The sequence below is a fragment of the Coregonus lavaretus genome, assembly GCF_964263955.1.
Source record: "Coregonus lavaretus genome assembly, contig: HAP1_SCAFFOLD_3723, whole genome shotgun sequence".
NCBI lineage: Eukaryota > Metazoa > Chordata > Actinopteri > Salmoniformes > Salmonidae > Coregonus > Coregonus lavaretus.
In genome coordinates this window covers 22,501-43,225 of record NW_028164181.1, presented here as the reverse complement: position 1 = coordinate 43,225, position 20,725 = coordinate 22,501, and the positions used below count along the sequence as shown (strand labels likewise).

Genomic DNA, 20,725 nt, shown 5'->3' with positions numbered 1-20,725 from the left:
GTCCACTCAGACAGGCCTCCACAATGGATCAGTCCACTGAGACAGGCCTCCACAATGGATCAGTCCACTCAGACAGGCCTCCACAATGGATCAGTCCACTCAGACAGGCCTCCACAATGGATCAGTCCACTGAGACAGGCCTCCACAATGGATCAGTCCACTCAGACAGGCCTCCACAATGGATCAGTCCACTGAGACAGGCCTCCACAATGGATCAGTCCACTCAGACAGGCCTCCACAATGGATCAGTCCACTCAGACAGGCCTCCACAATGGATCAGTCCACTCAGACAGGCCTCCACAATGGATCAGTCCACTCACACAGGCCTCCACAATGGATCAGTCCACTCAGACAGGCCTCCACAATGGATCAGTCCACTCAGACAGGCCTCCACAATGGATCAGTCCACTCAGACAGGCCTCCACAATGGATCAGTCCACTCAGACAGGCCTCCACAATGGATCAGTCCACTCAGACAGGCCTCCACAATGGATCAGTCCACTCAGACAGGCCTCCACAATGGATCAGTCCACTGAGACAGGCCTCCACAATGGATCAGTCCACTCAGACAGGCCTCCACAATGGATCAGTCCACTCAGACAGGCCTCCACAATGGATCAGTCCACTGAGACAGGCCTCCACAATGGATCAGTCCACTCAGACAGGCCTCCACAATGGATCAGTCCACTGAGACAGGCCTCCACAATGGATCAGTCCACTCAGACAGGCCTCCACAATGGATCAGTCCACTCAGACAGGCCTCCACAATGGATCAGTCCACTCAGACAGGCCTCCACAATGGATCAGTCCACTCAGACAGGCCTCCACAATGGATCAGTCCACTCACACAGGCCTCCACAATGGATCAGTCCACTCAGACAGGCCTCCACAATGGATCAGTCCACTCAGACAGGCCTCCACAATGGATCAGTCCACTCAGACAGGCCTCCACAATGGATCAGTCCACTCAGACAGGCCTCCACAATGGATCAGTCCACTCAGACAGGCCTCCACAATGGATCAGTCCACTCAGACAGGCCTCCACAATGGATCAGTCCACTCACACAGGTCTCCACAATGGATCAGTCCACTCAGACAGGCCTCCACAATGGATCAGTCCACTCAGACAGGCCTCCACAATGGATCAGTCCACTCAGACAGGCCTCCACAATGGATCAGTCCACTCAGACAGGCCTCCACAATGGATCAGTCCACTCAGACAGGCCTCCACAATGGATCAGTCCACTCAGACAGGCCTCCACAATGGATCAGTCCACTGAGACAGGCCTCCACAATGGATCAGTCCACTCACACAGGCCTCCACAATGGATCAGTCCACTCAGACAGGCCTCCACAATGGATCAGTCCACTCAGACAGGCCTCCACAATGGATCAGTCCACTCAGACAGGCCTCCACAATGGATCAGTCCACTCAGACAGGCCTCCACAATGGATCAGTCCACTCAGACAGGCCTCCAGAATGGATCAGTCCACTCAGACAGGCCTCCACAATGGATCAGTCCACTCACACAGGCCTCCACAATGGATCAGTCCACTCACACAGGCCTCCACAATGGATCAGTCCACTCAGACAGGCCTCCACAATGGATCAGTCCACTCAGACAGGCCTCCACAATGGATCAGTCCACTCAGACAGGCCTCCACAATGGATCAGTCCACTCACACAGGAGCCAATCAGAAAGGCATCTTTTACACCATGATGTATATATATTTTTGCTACTTCTCGACTAAAGAAATCTCAGTCGACCAGCAGCCTATCGACCAAACAATCAACCAGTCGACTAAATGGGGTCAGCCCTAGTGTGCGTGCCAGCGAGTCTGTGTGTGAGAGTGCCTGTATGGAAGTGAGAGCATGACTGGGTGCTTGCAAATGCGTGTGTGCTCGAGCATGTGCGCTCGCGTGTCTGTGTTACCTGTGTGTGTGTGTTACCTGTGTGTGCTACCTGTGTGTGTTACCTATGTGTGTGTGTGTGTGTGTTACCTGTGTGTGTTACCTGTGTGTGTGTGTGTTACCTGTGTATGCTACCTGTGTGTGTTACCTATGTGTGTGTGTGTGTGTGTGTGTTACCTGTGTGTGTGTGTGTGTTACCTGTGTGTGTTACCTGTGTGTGTTACCTGTGTGTGTTACCTATGTGTGTGTGTGTGTGTGTTACCTGTGTGTGTTACCTGTGTGTGTTACCTGTGTGTGTGTGTGTTACCTGTGTGTGCTACCTGTGTGTGTTACCTGTGTGTGTGTGTGTGTGTGTGTGTGTGTGTTACCTGTGTGTGTTACCTGTGTGTGTTACCTGTGTGTGTGTGTTACCTGTGTGTGCTACCTGTGTGTTACCTGTGTGTGTTACCTGTGTGTGTGTGTGTGTTACCTGTGTGTGTTACCTGTGTGTGTGTGTGTGTTACCTGTGTGTGTTACCTGTGTGTGTGTGTGTGTGTGTTACCTGTGTGTGTTACCTGTGTGTGTGTGTGTGTGTGTGTGTGTGTGTGTGTGTGTGTGTGTGTGTGTGTTACCTGTGTGTGCTACCTGTGTGTTACCTGTGTGTGTTACCTGTGTGTGTGTGTGTGTGTGTTACCTGTGTGTGTTACCTGTGTGTGTGTGTGTTACCTGTGTGTGTTACCTGTGTGTGCTACCTGTGTGTGTGTGTGTTACCTGTGTGTGTTACCTGTGTGTGTTACCTGTGTGTGTGTGTGCTACCTGTGTGTTACCTGTGTGTGTTACCTGTGTGTGTGTGTGTGTGTGTTACCTGTGTGTGTTACCTGTGTGTGTGTGTGTGTTACCTGTGTGTGTTACCTGTGTGTGCTACCTGTGTGTTACCTGTGTGTGTTACCTGTGTGTGTGTGTGTTACCTGTGTGTGTTACCTGTGTGTGTGTGTGTGTGTTACCTGTGAGCAGGTATCCTCCTGTCCCCTGCCACCAGAGTGACGTCACACAGCTGCTTGGTTCGGAGGTAGGTCTCCATCTTGCTGAAGGTCAGGTCAGCGTGTGTGTGAGACGTGTACACACACTCCTCGGGACACGCACACGGGTCCATCGACACACATGAGGACAGCGTCGCACTGCTGTTGGAAGTCCTACACACACACACACACACACACACACACACACACATTGGTTAATGTATACCCACGAGAGAAAGACAAGATAATGTACACACCATCACCATCACACCATCACCATCACACCATCACCATCACCATCACACCATCACCATCACACCATCACAATCACACCATCACCATCACACCATCACCATCACTTTACAGATGGACTGACAATTAAAACACTATAGCAACCAAGACCATAGGACACACATTGCAATTTAGTCTGCCCCCCAACGGCTCCCAGTTTCTCCATATCTTTACCAACAAAAGGGAAACTGAGCAGAGCACTGAGCCAGAATGGCTTTGACGCTATATTCAGTAGTGGCAGAATGGAAGACAAACGCACCTTGGCTAGTCTATCGTTGTGAGTGAATGAGTGAGTGAGTGAATGAGTGAGTGAGTGTGAGTGTCAGTGTGTATGCGTCTGTGTGTGTGTGGTAAAGCTGTCTGCGGCCAGAATTTCAAGATGACAAACACAAAGCAAGCGTGCACACACACACACACGCACGCACACACACACACACGCACACACGCACACACGCACACACACGCACACACACACACACACACACACACACACACAGAGACACACACAGACACACGTACACAGTTGTGGTTGGGTGTATATTTATCCAGCTCTCTTTAATTGTTCAGCTGTGCAGCTGACATAGTACAACACTCACTAATGAATAGAGCCCCACAGATATGGGGGTTGGGGTCTGATAATGAATAGAGCCCCACAGATATGGGGGTTGGGGGTCTGATAATGAATAGAGCCCCACAGATATGGGGGTTGGGGTCTGGTAATGAATAGAGCCCCACAGATATGGGGGTTGGGGGTCTGGTAATGAATAGATCCCCACAGATATGGGGGTTGGGGGTCTGGTAATGAATAGAGCCCCACAGATATGGGGGTTGGGGGTCTGGTAATGAATAGAGCTCCACAGATATGGGGGTTGGGGGTCTGGTAATGAATAGAGCCCCACAGATATGGGGGTTGGGGGTCTGGTAATGAATAGAGCTCCACAGATATGGGGGTTGGGGGTCTGGTAATGAATAGAGCCCCACAGATATGGGGGTTGGGGGTCTGATAATGAATAGAGCCCCACAGATATGGGGGTTGGGGTCTGGTAATGAATAGAGCCCCACAGATATGGGGGTTGGGGGTCTGGTAATGAATAGAGCCCCACAGATATGGGGGTTGGGGGTCTGGTAATGAATAGAGCCCCACAGATATGGGGGTTGGGGTCTGGTAATGAATAGAGCCCCACAGATATGGGGGTTGGGGGTCTGGTAATGAATAGATCCCCTTGGGGTCTGGTAATGATTCGGTTTTGATTGGTGTTAAGACATGTGGCTAGCTAGCTAGGTAAACAATGAACCATAATCCCAACTCATGACGTTACTACCTTGCGTGAATCTGCAGGTAGCTAACCAACCAGGTTCAGTGTTAGATAGCTAGCATTAGGCTATAACTAGCCAAGCAAAGGGCTCTGAGATACGAATAATAAGACCATAAACGTAACGTTAGCTAGCGAGCCAGACAGCCAACATTAGCTAGCTAGCATTAGGCTCTAACTAGCCAAGCAAATGGCTCTGAGATATGAATAATAAGACCATAAATGTAACGTTAGCTAGCGAGCCAGACAGCCAACATTAGCTAGCTAGCATTAGGCTCTAACTAGCCAAGCAAATGGCTCTGAGATACGAATAATAAGATCATCCAGCTAACATTAGCTAGCGAGCTAACAGTACACTTTAACTCGAGATCATGTTAACATTAATGTAGAAACATATTCTATTCTTATTTACAATAAAAGTGACTCCAAAATGACACAATACATTATTTACCGTTCATTTCTATTGGGCACAAAATAATGTGAAACACAACCAGCAAACGCATCCAACAAATGTGTAGAGTCACAAAGCTTGATGTAGTCATTGAGTTCTAGGAATGTAGGACCAAAATACTACACCTTTTACTGCTTTAATACTCAGAAGTGAATTAGTCCCAGTATTTATGCTCCCCTACAATGGGGGGGACAATGTACACAAAGTGCTGTAATTTCTAAATGGAATGATGATTCCATTGATCAATGGAAACAGGATGCACCGGAGCTCAATTTCGAGTCTCATAGCAAAGGGTCTGAATACTTATGTAAATAAGGTATTTCTGTTTTAGTTTTAGTTTTATACATTTGCATAAAAATTTACAAAAAACTGTTTTCGCTTTGTCATTATGGGGTATTGTGTGTAGATTGATGAGGGAAAAAATGAATTTAATCAATTTTAGAATAAGGCTGTAATGTTAACAAAATGTGGAAAAAGTCAAGGGGTCTGAATACTTTCCGAATGCACTGTAATTGGTTTCACAGCCAATGTGTACAGTCGTGGTCAAAAGTTTTGAGAATTACACAAGTATTGGTCTTCACAAAGTTCGCTGCTTCAGAGTTTTTAGATATTTTTGTCAGATGTTACTATGGTATACTGAAGTATAATTACAATCATTCCATAAGTGTCAAAGGCTTTTATTGACAATTACATTAAGTTTATGCAAAGAGTCAATATTTGCAGTGTTGACCCTTCTTTTTCAAGACCTCTGCAATCCGCCCTGGCATGCTGTCAATTAACTTCTGGGCCACATCCTGACTGATGGCAGCCCATTCTTGCATAATCAATGCTTGGGGTTTGTCAGAATTTGTGGGTTTTTGTTTGTCCACCCGCCTCTTGAGGATCGACCACAAGTTCTCAATGGGATTAAGGTCTGGGGAGTTTCCTGGCCATGGACCCAAAATGTCGATGTTTTGCTCCCAGAGCCACTTAGTTATCACTTTTGCCTTATGGCAAGGTGCTCCATCATGCTGGAAAAGGCATTGGTCGTCACCAAACTGTTCTTGGATGGTTGGGAGAAGTTGCTCTCTGAGGAATGGGTAATTGTTTCCAAGTTGCTAGCTATCCAATAAAGCCAATACTAAAAAACCACATATTTTCATCTTCTGTGGTTTGGTAACTTCCTGGTTTGATAACTTCCTGGTTTGGTAACTTCCTGGTTTGGTAACTTCCTGTTCTTCGACGGACTCTGGCTGGACCTGAAGACACACGCAAAGTTTGAAAAATGTCAAAGTATGCGGCGTCCGTCTCGCAACGGCTCCTTCAACCACAAGGGGCCGTTGAGTTTCCACTCCGTTGTTCCATGATCTCGCCATCACGGTTGACAACTCCGTTGTGTCCTCCTCCCAGAGTGCGAAGAGCCTTGGCGTGACCCTGGACAACACCCTGTCGTTCTCCGCTAACATCAAGGCGGTGACCCGATCCTGTAGGTTCATGCTCTACAACATTCGGAGAGTACGACCCTGCCTTACACAGGAAGCGGCACAGGTCCTAATCCAGGCACTTGTCATCTCCCGTCTGGATTACTGCAACTCGCTGTTGGCTGGGATCCCTGCCTGTGCCATTAAACCCCTACAACTCATCCAGAATGCCGCAGCCCGTTTGTTGTTCAACCTTCCCAAGTTCTCTCACGTCACCCCGCTCCTCCGCACACTCCACTGGCTTCCAGTTGAAGCTCGCATCTGCTACAAGACCATGGTGCTTGCCTACGGAGCTGTGAGGGGAACGGCACCTCCGTACCTTCAGGCTCTGATCAGTCCCTACACCCAAACGAGGGCACTGCGTTCATCCACCTCTGGCCTGCTGGCTCCCCTTCCTCTGCGGAAGCATAGTTCCCGCTCAGCCCAGTCAAAACTGTTCGCTGCCCTGGCACCCCAATGGTGGAACAAGCTCCCCCACGACGCCAGGACAGCGGAGTCACTCACCACCTTCCGGAGACATTTGAAACCCCACCTATAATAATAATAATATGCCATTTAGCAGACGCTTTTATCCAAAGCGACTTACAGTCATGCGTGCATACATTTTTGTGTATGGGTGGTCCCGGGGATCGAACCCACTACCTTGGCGTTACAAGCGCCGTGCTCTACCAGCTGAGCTACAGAGGACCACCTCTTTAAGGAATACCTGGGATAGGATAAAGTAATCATTCTACCCCCCCCAAAAAAAAAAAGGTGTAAAGTGGTTATCCCACTGGCTATAAGGTGAATGCACCTATTTGTAAGTCGCTCTGGATAAGAGCGTCTACTAAATGACTAACATGTAAATGTTAATGTAACGGAGCGCTTACATCCTGACAACACCGGGCGTGGGTCCGTGTGCGCGCCATCGCGCTCATGTTGATTTTGTCCGTCCACACCAGACACCATCAGGACACGCCGGTTGAAATATCAAAACGAACTCTAAAACCGACTATATTAAATTGGGGACAGGTCGAAAAAGCATTTAAACATTTCATGGCAATTTAGCTAGCAAGCTTGCTGTTGCTAGCTAATTTGTCCTGGGATATAAAACATTGGGTTGTTATTTTACCTGAAATGCACAAGGTCCTCTACTCCGACAATTCATCTGATAAAAGGGTAAACAGAGTTCGTTTCTAGTAATCTCTACTCCTTCAGTGTTCTTCTTCTTCTTCTTTGGACTTTATATGGCGGTTGGCAACCAACTTTAAGGTGCATCACCACCACCAACTGGACTGGAGTGTGGACCTCAGTTCACCTTTCAAATCACCCACGTGGGTAGATGCTCCTAAAAACCAATGAGGAGATGGGAGAGGCGGGACTTGCGGCGGGTCGAGAGTCACAAATAGAACCCAGTTCTATTTTAACGCCTGGCTACGCCGACGCGCGCGAGCAGTTTGAATGCAATGATTGAATAACACGTATGTGTACATTTATTTTTTTTGCAACGCTGGCGCACGTAAACGCGAGCGGTGTTTGTCAGCATGTTACGGGGTAATGTGAATGAGGCGTGAGAGAGAAGAGAGAACGCGCGATCGAGAGGGATAGAAAAGCAGTTGCTTTGCGAGCCTTAAAATATACATGATCTAAGTGATCGATAGCTGGTATTCAGCGGTCATAAAAGTCTGCCTTATTTACACTGAAGAACTACTAAAATAGTGATTTTTGTCAGACAGCAGCTCAGTAGAGATGAGATGATGATCTTGGAATGAGATAATAAAAACGTTAATATTTTATTAAAATAAAGTAATGTTAATAAGTGATAAGCATTACTGGGCGGTTACTAACATCATGGGACTTGTATTAATTGTTTTATTCTGTGTTGTTACAGCACGCATCCCACACAGGCCTAATGCATAGTGTCGTGGTAAATATATTATGTTAAAGCTTGGTCTGACTAAAATCTTGTGCATAACCCATCTTGTGTTGGGGCCTTGGGACTTAATACAATGCACAAAGACTTCTAGCTTGTTGGCCTTATCAGCAGGTGGCCATGGGGAACACCCACGCCATAGGTCTCTCAAGTCCTCCCAAACTCACGAGTTATTGCCCTGAGGACATACCCACACCCCCCCACACACACACACATCATCATTGTTAAGCACACACACATACACACACACACACATACACACACACACACACACACATACACATACACACACACACACATACACACACACATACACACACATACACTTACACACACACATACACACACATACACTTACACACACATACACACACATACACACACATCATCATTGTTAAGCACACACACACAAACAACCCCTTCTCTTAGGCTGGAGACAGAGAACCCGACTCAGAGCCAATGAAATGGAGATGACCTCGACCAACTCATCAGGACCAATGGGGAGATCAGAACTACTAGAATCAACCTACTTTATTTTATTGTATAAAATGTCAGCACACAATGTTTAGGGGCGCGCTCTCAGATATCTCCCTACGAGGTTGACGAACGCGTCCGTGCACGCTATTTTCAGATATCTTTACCTCTGAATAAACTGCCTTATATTATACAATCATCCACCTTGTCCGAAAGTCTCTACTTGGTCTCCGTTCTCCAGTAAACTTGTTTTATCAACAAACTTGGTAGCAGAGGATGGTTTTCTAACTCTGAATTCGGTCCATACAAGTTGATAGAGACAGGAGACAAGTAAGAGACGGATCTGAAAGGACGGGTGACCTGTCCGCAGGAGCAGCCGGGAATCCAGCTCGCCTCAGGAAACTGATCTAGACGGCCGTCAATACAAAGGTAAGCAGAACCTGTTAAAACAAAATCTGCATATTGTATTGTAGGATAAACCCAAATTTTGATCAGTAGTACTGGGCGTGAGTATGGATTACTGTGAAATTTATAACATATCTATTATGACTCAAAAGGCATATATGTAAAGATATTTGAATTCTTTAGGTTCTTACTGTTGAAATGTGACTCTCTAGGGGAGGAGTCTAGTTACAGGTTGTGGTTCACGAGAGACGGACCCTTTTATTTTTTGCTCTTGATATCTGAAATCTTAGGTTTTTACTGTTGAAATGTGACTCTAAGAGAAGAAGTCTAGTTACAGTGTTTTTTTTTCCTGTTGAAATGTGGCTTTCTAGTGAGGAGCCTATTACAGAGGTTTTGGTCCACAAGCGATGGACTCTTTTATTTGATCCACAAGAGAAGGATCTGGTGACTTGATAAAAAGATTCAGATAGTCGGGTTGAGTTAATTCCGTGAGAATCCAAGTCCAGAAAAGGTTCTCCCGACTAGACGCCAGTTGAATGGTTTAAACGACTGGGAGTCTCCTTGAGGAGAATCGAAAAAAAAAAAAAAAAAAATACAAGTTCAGATAGTCGGGCAATTTGGTTGACGTGGCACTCAACTATATGTACTGTGAGGAACTTAAACTGAATTCGTGTGTTGATGCTGATATGTAATGAAAATGTAATTGTTGAAATGATAACCTGAATGTTGTGTAAGATTGGCCGTTTCATGAGACTAACTAGTTGATAACTTTCAAGAGGACCACGGAGTCCTATTTTGCTTGTTATGTAGCCGCTGCGCTAAAAGCTGACTTGAACTTTTTCCCTCTTGTGGAAGTTGGTATTTCCTTAGTTCCTAAAATTGGATTGGTAATTATTTTAGGAGCGCTCGAGTTTGCTAATATATTCTTCCAAAAGGGCGATTCTGATACCTTTTGGGAAAATATATAATAACTCGAATAACTGAAAAACAATAATAACTTTTGCAAAATAATTCCCAAAATTAAATTGGTAATTATTTTAGGAGCGCTCGAGTTTGCTAATATATTCTTCCAAAAGGGCGATTCTGATACCTTTTGGGAAAGTATATAATAACTCGAATACCTGAAAAACAATAATAACTTTTGCAAAATAATTCCCAAAATTAGATTGATAATTATTTTAGGAGCGCTTGGGTTTGTTAATGTATTCCTCCAAAAGGGCGATTCTGATACCTTTTGGGAAAATATATAATGATTCGAATAATTGAAAAACAATAATAACTTTTGCTAAATAATTCCTAAAATTGAATTGATAATTATTTTGGGAGCGCTCGAGTTTGTTAAATGTATTGTTCCAAAAGGGCGATTCTGATACCTTTTGGGAAGATATACAATAACTCGAATAACTGAAAAACAATAGTACCTTTTGCAAAATAATTCCTAATAATAAAGCATTGAACATTCTTTATGTACGAGGGTGGGACATCAGAGATAAGTCTGAGTCAGCGCCAAGAATACATTGCTGGTTTCGGCCAGTGACGGGCTAAGTGCACCAAGATAGTCAAAAAAAAAAAAAAAAATGTATAACCATGGCAACCACTACCGTCCCAAAACTCAAGTTTAATGAATATCTAGATCAAAAAATACAGGATAGAGCGGGAGGGAAAGAACAGTATAAGACAGTGAAAAAAGTGTGGGAGGGAGTGAAACTCAAATGGACACATGCAGGTTACTTTAGCGGGGGTGCCCCGTCTAAAGGGCAACTCACCTCTATGGAGAAAGAGCTAGGGGAGGCAGTGAGGGAAGGAACAGAAAGTGAATTGGTAAGGAATAAGTCTCACTTATTCAAGAAGGAAGGGACTAAACACAGAGAGAGAGCAGAGGCTGAGCTAAGGATAGGTACGTGGGCAATTGAGGAAATACGACGAGCACACCCATACAAGAAACCAGACATGATGGGTGTGGTGATTGAACCCACAACTGAGACAACACCAATAGTGGGGACACAGTCCATGAGTGACATACCAGCGCCCTCAGCACCACTGTATCCGACCCTGCCACAGGAAGCGAAGAGCACACCACCCGCATACACACACACTCCTCCAACTAACCCTTATAACCCATTCCTAAGTCCTGCAGTGGTACAAGCGCCTGTGTTCGTGGTGCAAGGAGGACACCTAGAGGGGAACATGGCACTAAGCGTAGGGCAAGGAGTACTTCACTGTCTGGAAGTCCGAGCCAACAGCGAGCCACAAGGACGAGAGGAGCCACACCCGGCCAGCGGAACCCAACCCAGACCCAGTCCCACAAGAGGGGGTTCCAACCCAGAGTCCCTGGTAATGATGACTCCAAACCAACCATCAGATCTATACAGGAAAGGGGGAGCATCTGGCCTAAGACAAGCAGCTGCACCCAATCAGCCTAAACCCAGACTCTCAGAATGGTTTGTCGAAAGAGAAAGGGGAAGTACCCAATCCATGACAGAAGGGGGTGCAGGGGACAATGAGCTTTGGGGGTCGATAGGGTCTGGCTCATTAAGAAGCTCACGGGGGGTCTCAATCGGGAACCCACCAAGTGAGGATGATGAAGGAGAACAAAGGAAGGAAGAAAAAACCTATGAGGATGAGTGGGATGCGTGTCAGGGACAGGCGTCACATAACACAACCATAATAGAAGAAGCAGAGAAGGGGAAGACCTGGGCCTTGAAAGGGGTGATGGTGGGGGAAGTTGTTGACTTGCATGAACCCATCAGAAAATCTGCCAGACTTAGAGAAAGGGGATTGAACTCCCAAATGCCACTTAGACCAACAGCAGACCAACAACATGAAGAATACCAACCCTGGAAGATGACTGACCTGACCGCCCTGATGGATCAGATGCCCAGCCTCCATGGTGGAGCGTCTGCTTGGCTGTTGCAACTTCAAACCCTTACATCTGGGTTTAGGCTTGCTCTGGCAGACATGAAGGCACTCTTGGCCAGGGCCACAGATCACACCACCATGACGGTACTGACAAGAGAGGCAGGTCTGGAAAAGAGCGGAGGTGTGACGCCACCGGAAGTCTATAGAACTGTGTTGTGGGAAGTTCTGAGGAGGGCATATCCTACAGAACGAAACCATGCAACACTGACCTCTTTTACCATCGGCCCTGGGGAACAGCCAGCTGCCTACCTGGACAGGGCCAAAACCACTTGGAGAACAGTCCATGACGAACCATATGATCACTCCGACACCACGTGCAGCATGTGGAAAGAGATGGTGGTGAGCGGGACCCCAAGTGACGTTCGAACCAAACTAAGGGGAACTGTGGGATTAATGGCACTCCCTAGGGCGCAGTTTAACTCCCATGTCCATCATCACATCACTCAATACAATAAAGACAAGGGAGGGGCGGAAACACATGTCCAATCCCTGCAGGTGCAGCTGCTCAAGCTACAACTGAAAGAGGCACAGAAGGGAGATAAGCCAAAGAAACAGATGGTGGCTGAAGACCAACCTGACATTTCTCAAATAATTGAAAAAACTGTCTCACAAATGATACAAACACAACAGCCGCCTCCAACAACACTCCCAACGATCGCAATGGTGCCTCAGCCATACTATCAAGCACCAACTCCACCATATCAGCCACCGGTGGCACCATACCAGACTCAATGGGGACAGCCAAGGCCACAAGGTAATAGGGGGGCCTGTTACAATTGTCATCAATATGGCCACTCTGTCAGATGGTGTCCATTACCACCTAGTCCGCAACAGCAACACTGGCTGGCGAACAGGGGTAGAGGTTATGCCTTCAGATCAAGAGGAGGCCCAAGACCGATGTACCAGCCACATGCTGCCCTACCAGCATATAACCACCCACAACAAGACCCAAACCAACAGCCTAACCAGCAGCCAGCTCCTACCTTCCAGGGCATGTCAGACGAATATCCTCCCTGGCCCTGAAGCTGCCCACCACCACAGAACGGGAATGGGGGTCAGCATTTTCCACTTCATACTGAACCAACTGTCATGTGTGAAGTGGAGGGAGTTACCCACCAATTTTTGGTAGATACAGGATGTACGTACTCTGCCATAAGATCTCGTCAACCACTCTCTTCGGAATCAATACAGGTGGTGGGGGTATCAGGAACACCCGAAGCACAAAACAAGACCATACCATTGCTCTTCCAATGGGGCCCTTCCAATTTGAAGCATCAATTCCTATATTGTCCCAACTGTCCAATCAACCTATTGGGAAGGGACCTATTGTGCAAACTGAAATGTTCAATCTACCTTACCGAAAAGGGTGTGGAGGTTTCCATTGATCCCATTACCTCCACACCAGTTCATCCAGTTAGGGTGCTGATGCTACCCATCATCCCAACCCCAGTGCTCTCCCTGACCCAAGAAATATACTGGTTGAAGTGCATCGAATCCGGCCAAGGAACCCCTGAGGTTCAATTCAAGTTCAACCAGCTGAGACAACTCATTTACACATTTCACCCATACAAGACTCCTCAAGCTGAAATCCACTGTACACTTAATGTGACTGATAATGATGTCAACCCATATACCGATGACTGGGATGAAAACATGATGCACCTGACACCAACAATCAGATGTTGTACCATAGTGTGTGGACAGGAAGGAGTGGCTGCTCCGGTTATCCTACCTTCCCATTTGAAATCCTGGTACCTACTGGGCGAAGAATCTGCTCCCCATGTTACACTGGCAGTTGGAAACGGTTTTGAAGCAAGAAGCCTTGGGCCTATGATCAGAAGAGCATCCAAACTCCAGTGGGAACCCACCCAAACTCCAGGAATAACCAAAGCCACCACTGAGAACATGTGGAGGTTTATGACAGTTGACACAGAGGAACATTGCCTTCCTGAACGTTTGACTCTCCCAAGACACCATGGTAAACCTTACACAGACCACCCCTCATCACAAGCACTGCTTTCCACCATTGATGAAGGCATATGGACACACACCCCATTTGATGTTGGACAACTACAGGTGGAACCAGTCACCATCACCTTACTCAACCCTGATCAAATTCCTATCTACCGAACACAGTACCGTCTGAAACCTGAACAGACCAGGGGGATCAAACCAACCATAGATGGGTTGTTGGGAGCTCGTGTCATATATCGCACTGTGTCTCCATGGAACACACCAATCTTACCAGTCTTGAAAACAGGAGGCGAAACATACCGGATGGTACAAGACTTCCGAGCAGTGAACGACGTCACTGCACCCATTGACCTACCTGTCCCTGACCCTCACATTACACTGAGTAATCTCTCACCAAAACACCAATACTTCACCGTTGTGGATCTGGCTAATGCCTTCTTCAGCATTCCACTGGATGAGGCTTCACAGCCTCTCTTTGCCTTCACATATGAACATCAACAGTATACGTATTCGGTTCTTCCACAGGGTTACAGGTGTTCTCCCGGAATCTTCAATCATATCTTGAAGACACACCTGACTGAATTGAAAATCCCTGAAGGAGTGATACTCATCCAATATGTAGACGACCTTTTGCTGGGGGCTCCCACATCTGATCTCTGTCTACAAATGACAAAAACCCTACTTGACTTCTTGGCTGTCAAAGGCTACAAGGTCAAAATGAGCAAAGTCCAGTCCTGTCGCAGAACTGTCCTTTTCCTTGGCAGAGAAATCTCAGGAGAAGGTGCTGGTCTCTCGAAATCCCACCGAGATTCCATACTCCATCATCCACGTCCCATCACAGTGTCAGGCATGTTGTCCTTCCTGGGGTTGACAGGGTACAGCCGTACCCACATCCCTGACTACACATCCAGGACTGAACCACTGAGAGAAATAGTGAGAGAAGCAGGACCAAGAAACTTACACTCCTCACTTACCTGGACACCTGAAGCATCAACAGCATTTGCTCTCCTAAAAACCGATCTCTCGGTGGCAGCAGCTCTGACAGCACCCGACTACAAAAACAAATTTCATCTTGATGTTTCTGAAAAGGAGGGGTTCACTTCTTCCATCCTTTTTCAGAAACAAGAGGGGGAGAGAAGAGTACTGATGTATCATTCCTCTAAGTTGGACCATATTGAAGCAGGTCAGACAACATGTTCCAGGTACGTGGCTGCAGTGGCAAAAGCTATTGAAAAAACCGCCCACCTGGTAATGTGCCACAAATTGGAAATCCATACGCACCATGGGGTTGCAGCATATCTGATGAGCAAGGAATTCACGTTCAGCGCTGAAAGAAAGAACAAAATCCAGAATAAATGCACCCAATCACACATTACTTTTGTCAACACCGACAAAAACATGGCAGACGCACTCAATGCAGAAGAAGGGTTGGCACACTCCTGCGAAGAGAGGGCGGCACAGGAACTGAAACTGCGACCAGATTTGGGAAACGAACCCCTTACCAATCCTGATCTATGGTTGTACACCGATGGATGCTGCTATAGAGGAGAAGAAGGGAACATAGCAGCATATGCAGTGGTACAGCAGCTTCCAGACGGGTCACACGTGACCCTGGAATCAGACATCATCCCACAACCTGCCTCAGCCCAACTAGCTGAGATCATTGGTTTGACTCAAGCCCTGGAAAAGGCTGAAGGAAAGACTGTGAACATCTACACTGACTCAGCATATGCTCATGGAGCAGTCCATACAGATGGACCACAATGGGTCAGACGTAACTTCACCACAACAGGAAACCTTCCGATCAAACACAAGGCACAAATGGAGAGACTGATAAAAGCAGTCTCACTACCTGAGCAGGTGGCCATCATGAAGTGCAAAGGACATCAGCAACTCAAGAACAAAGTCAGCGAGGGAAATGACGCAGCTGACAAAGCAGCCAAGAAAGCTGGGGGCTACACTCCAAGACAGATGGTGCTGCAGACTCAACCAGCTAGAACAGAACTCACAGACCAACACATAAAGGAACTACAATTCACAGCGGGCCCGTATGAGCACTCGGTATGGGGACAGATGGGAGCCACCAAAGGACCTGATGAACTTTGGAGATGCCATGACGGCAGGTTGGTGGCCCCAGCTAATCTCTGCCCCGAGCTGATACGGGAGGCTCATGGGCCCACCCATGAAGGGAAACTCAAAACTTTACAGAAGGTTTCCCATATTTGGTGGCACCCACACATTAAGGACATGACAGACTTGTTTTGTGATGAGTGCAGCATTTGTGGCAGCCACAACCCAAAGAAACCTTTCCAAACACCCATGGGTTCATACCCAGTACCTAATGCATGTTTTCAGGACATTAGCATAGATTACACTGACATGGGGGCTGATAATGTAACTAATGGGAAAAGGTACTTATTGGTAATGGTAGATCGATTCTCCAAATGGGTTGAGGCAATACCAACAGCACGTGAGGATGCTAGGTCAGTTATTAAGTGGCTGCAGACTGAACTCATACCAAGGTATGGGGTTCCAAGACAAATTCGATCCGACAACGGGTCCCATTTCAGTAACCAACACCTGAGACAGGTGGAGGAGAGGTTCGGCATTGTGCACAAGTTTGGGTCTGTGTACCGGCCGCAATCTCAGGGCCTCGTGGAACGCGCCAATCAAACTTTGAAGGCTAAGATAGCCAAGGTATGTGCAGGTTCAAAGTTGACGTGGGTTGAAGCTCTGCCCCTGGCGTTGATGGCCATGAGAGCCTCTCCAGGAGCAGGCACCCATCTCTCTCCACATGAGATTATGACTGGTAGAGTCATGCCTGGTCCACCAAGGGAGGGAGGTCATATGCCCGCCCTTGATGTACAACAAATTGTAATGTCTGAATATGTGAGAAAACTAACGGAACTCTCTGCAGCTCTCTCCAAACAGATTCACAAGGTCCAAGAGGGGGAGCTGACGGGAGATCCGGCGCTGCTGAAGGTAAAAGTTGGCGACTGGGTAAGGATCAAGGTTCACAAGAGAAAGTGGCAAGATCCCAGGTGGACTGGACCGTACGAAGTGAAGGAGGTTACTTCACACTCAGTCCAGGTCAAAGGTAAATCAGGCGCACCTTGGCACCACTTGACACATTGTACACCAGCACCAACTCCTTCCAGAACCCTGACTGAAGTCAGAAGTGATTTAATCACATTAAATTCGGATCAAATTCTTGACACCAACACTATCTGAATATGTGGAGGAGACTCCCATCTACAGATACTGGAGGGGAAAGACAGAGGAGGGACAGACCACCATGGGAGAGACTGGGGTGCTCTGCTCCACTCCTTGTTTTGCTGATTGTAACTATTGGGGTTACTCTAGGAATCATACTCTGGTCAGTACAGCACATGACACAGACACCCATTACACCCACTAGTAAACCTAACGACACATTCAATGCCACAACCATACGTCCGACCAACCTGCACTCCGACACATTGAGCCCAGATCAGAATGTAAGCCACAGCCACCACGTAAATAAACGACAAGTTGTCTCTAACACCCTTTCCTGTAGGCCCAGACAATTGTATAGAAGCACCACATTATGTATACCCTTTAATGTTACCACTACTGCGACAGTGCCGTGGGTAGACTTCAGAGAACTTACCTACTACCGTGACTGGGACTGGTATATGACAGTGGGGGTCACCCATAGCGATTGGACTTGGACAAACTTGGTATGTGAGACTAATTATGACTGGTCCAGTTGCACCTCTACTACATTAGGAAAACAATGGAGGAAACTCTTGACTTTGACAAAAAACTCTAAAGGACTCAAATTTACTATCTATCCTGGTATTGCATTAGGCTGCCAGGACTTTAGACTTGCTCCTTATGTAAGCTGTACCACTGCACCAGTCTATTGGAAGGTTCGAATTTGTCATATTAATAACACAAAAGCACATGCTATTAATGAAAATGGTAATAAGAATAATTCTATTATTTTACTTACCACTCCACCTACTTTGGATGATGCAATCCTGACCGCTACAGGTGTCTCTGGCCTTTCTAACAACTGGCTCTTGTTGACTGAGGAAGCGGCAAAGGTGACTCATCAGAGTTGTGTGGTTTGTATGGGGGCACGGCCATTGCTTCGCATTATCCCTGCCGCCATTACGCCAGAATGCTTCCTGTCTGTCATGAAACATGACAACCCTTCCGCCAATTGTACACTATGGGACGTAGTTCATCCCTTGGTTACTAAAGCAACTAAGAAACCAATTTTTTCCTATCAGGTGGCTAGAGCTAACTTTACCTGTGTTAATCTCACGAAAGGTCTACCATTGTTGGGTATGGTACCTGTTGGATGGTGTCGGTTTATCTATACGTCTAATGCTGAGTTTAAACCTGTTTCCAGGGCTGATGTCTGGTGGTGGTGTGGAGGCGTTCATCTGTTTGATGGACTGCCTGGAAATGCCACAGGCACCTGTGCACTAGTCTCTCTTTTGCTACCAATTTCTGTGCATCCAACAGGTGTTCAGGAGCTGGTGACCCATGTGTCTGACTTAATTCCTACCAGGACCAGGCGCGCTGTGGGCCCTACTCATGGGGACCCAACCTACATTGATGCAATTGGGGTCCCTAGGGGGGTACCAGATGAGTATAAATTGATTGACCAAGTAGCCGCAGGTTTTGAATCTTCATTTTGCTGGTGGTGCACAATTAATAAAAATGTTGACAGAATCAATTATGTCCATTTTAATGTTCAAAAATTAGGCAATTGGACACAACAAGGTTTTGAGGCGGTGCATGGCCAGTTGGCTGCGACCTCTCTCATGGCTTTCCAAAATCGTATTGCTGTCGACATGCTCCTGGCTGAAAAAGGAGGAGTATGTGCCATGTTTGGTGAACAATGTTGTACCTTTATTCCCAACAATACAGCCACAGATGGCAGCTTGACTGTCGCCCTGGAAGGGTTACGAACTCTTAATGGCAAAATGAAGAGCCACTCAGGGGTGGATACTTCAATGTGGGACTCTTGGATGGATGCGTTTGGTAAATATAAAACGCTTGTTTCTTCTATACTTGTATCCATCTCTGTTTTTGCTGCAATTCTAGTGCTTTGTGGATGCTGTTGCATTCCATGCATACGGACGCTGACAACCAGGATTATAACCACCGCTATTGATCCACATCCTGCAGATAACGGTCAGATGTTTCCTTTGCTTGCTATTGACGATGCTGACCAAGGATATCTGGATGATGAATAGCATTTAAGCTTTTTGTCACGTCTCTTGTGAGACGTGAAGAGGGGGAATGTAAAACTTTATCTTCTGATAAAGTTTTCCCTATTTTGCCAAATTGCAGCATTTAAGCTTTATGTCACGTCTCTTGTGAGACGTGAAGAGGGGGAATTAAAACTTTATCTTCTGATAAAGTTTTCCCTATTTTGCCAATTACACTGTTAGCTTGTGTCACGTCTTAAGTTTTCCTTCTCTACTGTTACTTGGTCACGTCTCTGGGGAGACGTGAAGAGAGGGATTTGTCGTGGTAAATATATTATGTTAAAGCTTGGTCTGACTAAAATCTTGTGCATAACCCATCTTGTGTTGGGGCCTTGGGACTTAATACAATGCACAAAGACTTCTAGCTTGTTGGCCTTATCAGCAGGTGGCCATGGGGAACACCCACGCCATAGGTCTCTCAAGTCCTCCCAAACTCACGAGTTATTGCCCTGAGGACATACCCACACCCCCCCACACACACACACATCATCATTGTTAAGCACACACACATACACACACACACACATACACACACACACACACACACATACACATACACACACACACACATACACACACACATACACACACATACACTTACACACACACATACACACACATACACTTACACACACATACACACACATACACACACATCATCATTGTTAAGCACACACACACAAACAACCCCTTCTCTTAGGCTGGAGACAGAGAACCCGACTCAGAGCCAATGAAATGGAGATGACCTCGACCAACTCATCAGGACCAATGGGGAGATCAGAACTACTAGAATCAACCTACTTTATTTTATTGTATAAAATGTCAGCACACAATGTTTAGGGGCGCGCTCTCAGATATCTCCCTACGAGGTTGACGAACGCGTCCGTGCACGCTATTTTCAGATATCTTTACCTCTGAATAAACTGCCTTATATTATACAATCATCCACCTTGTCCGAAAGTCTCTACTTGGTCTCCGTTCTCCAGTAAACTTGTTTTATCAACAATAGTGCATTTAATTCCCCCCCCCCCCAAAAAAAATAATAATATTGAAACCGAAAACCGTCCTCAAAAAGCACTAATCAACCGAACCGACCTAAAAAAAAAAGCACTAAAATCGCTCAGCACTACCTCAAATTAAAGCTGACAGTCTGCACTTTAACCTCACAGTCATTGTATCATTTCAAATCCAAAAGTGCTGGAGTACAGAGCCAAAACAACAAGACAAAGTGCTGGAGTACAGAGCCAAAACAACAAGACAAAGTGCTGGAGTACAGAGCCAAAACAACAAGACAAAGTGCTGGAGTACAGAGCCAAAACAACAAGACAAAGTATCACTGTCCCAATACT

At 46.5% G+C, this 20,725-nt stretch overlaps 1 protein-coding gene across 1 annotated transcript in view; it reads right to left on the bottom strand.

Moving 5' to 3' along the window:
* Window positions 1–2,891: 2,891 nt before the first annotated feature.
* The window catches only part of LOC311117356 (kelch-like protein 5), a gene marked incomplete at both ends in the record, with an annotated part of 19,595 nt that continues 1,761 nt past the window's right edge, over window positions 2,892–20,725 (bottom strand). Inside the window, one exon of the mRNA XM_084192313.1 lies at window positions 2,892–3,084. Within this exon, the coding sequence (XP_084048439.1) occupies window positions 2,892–3,084 (193 nt within the window). The remainder of the gene's footprint in view (window positions 3,085–20,725) is intronic.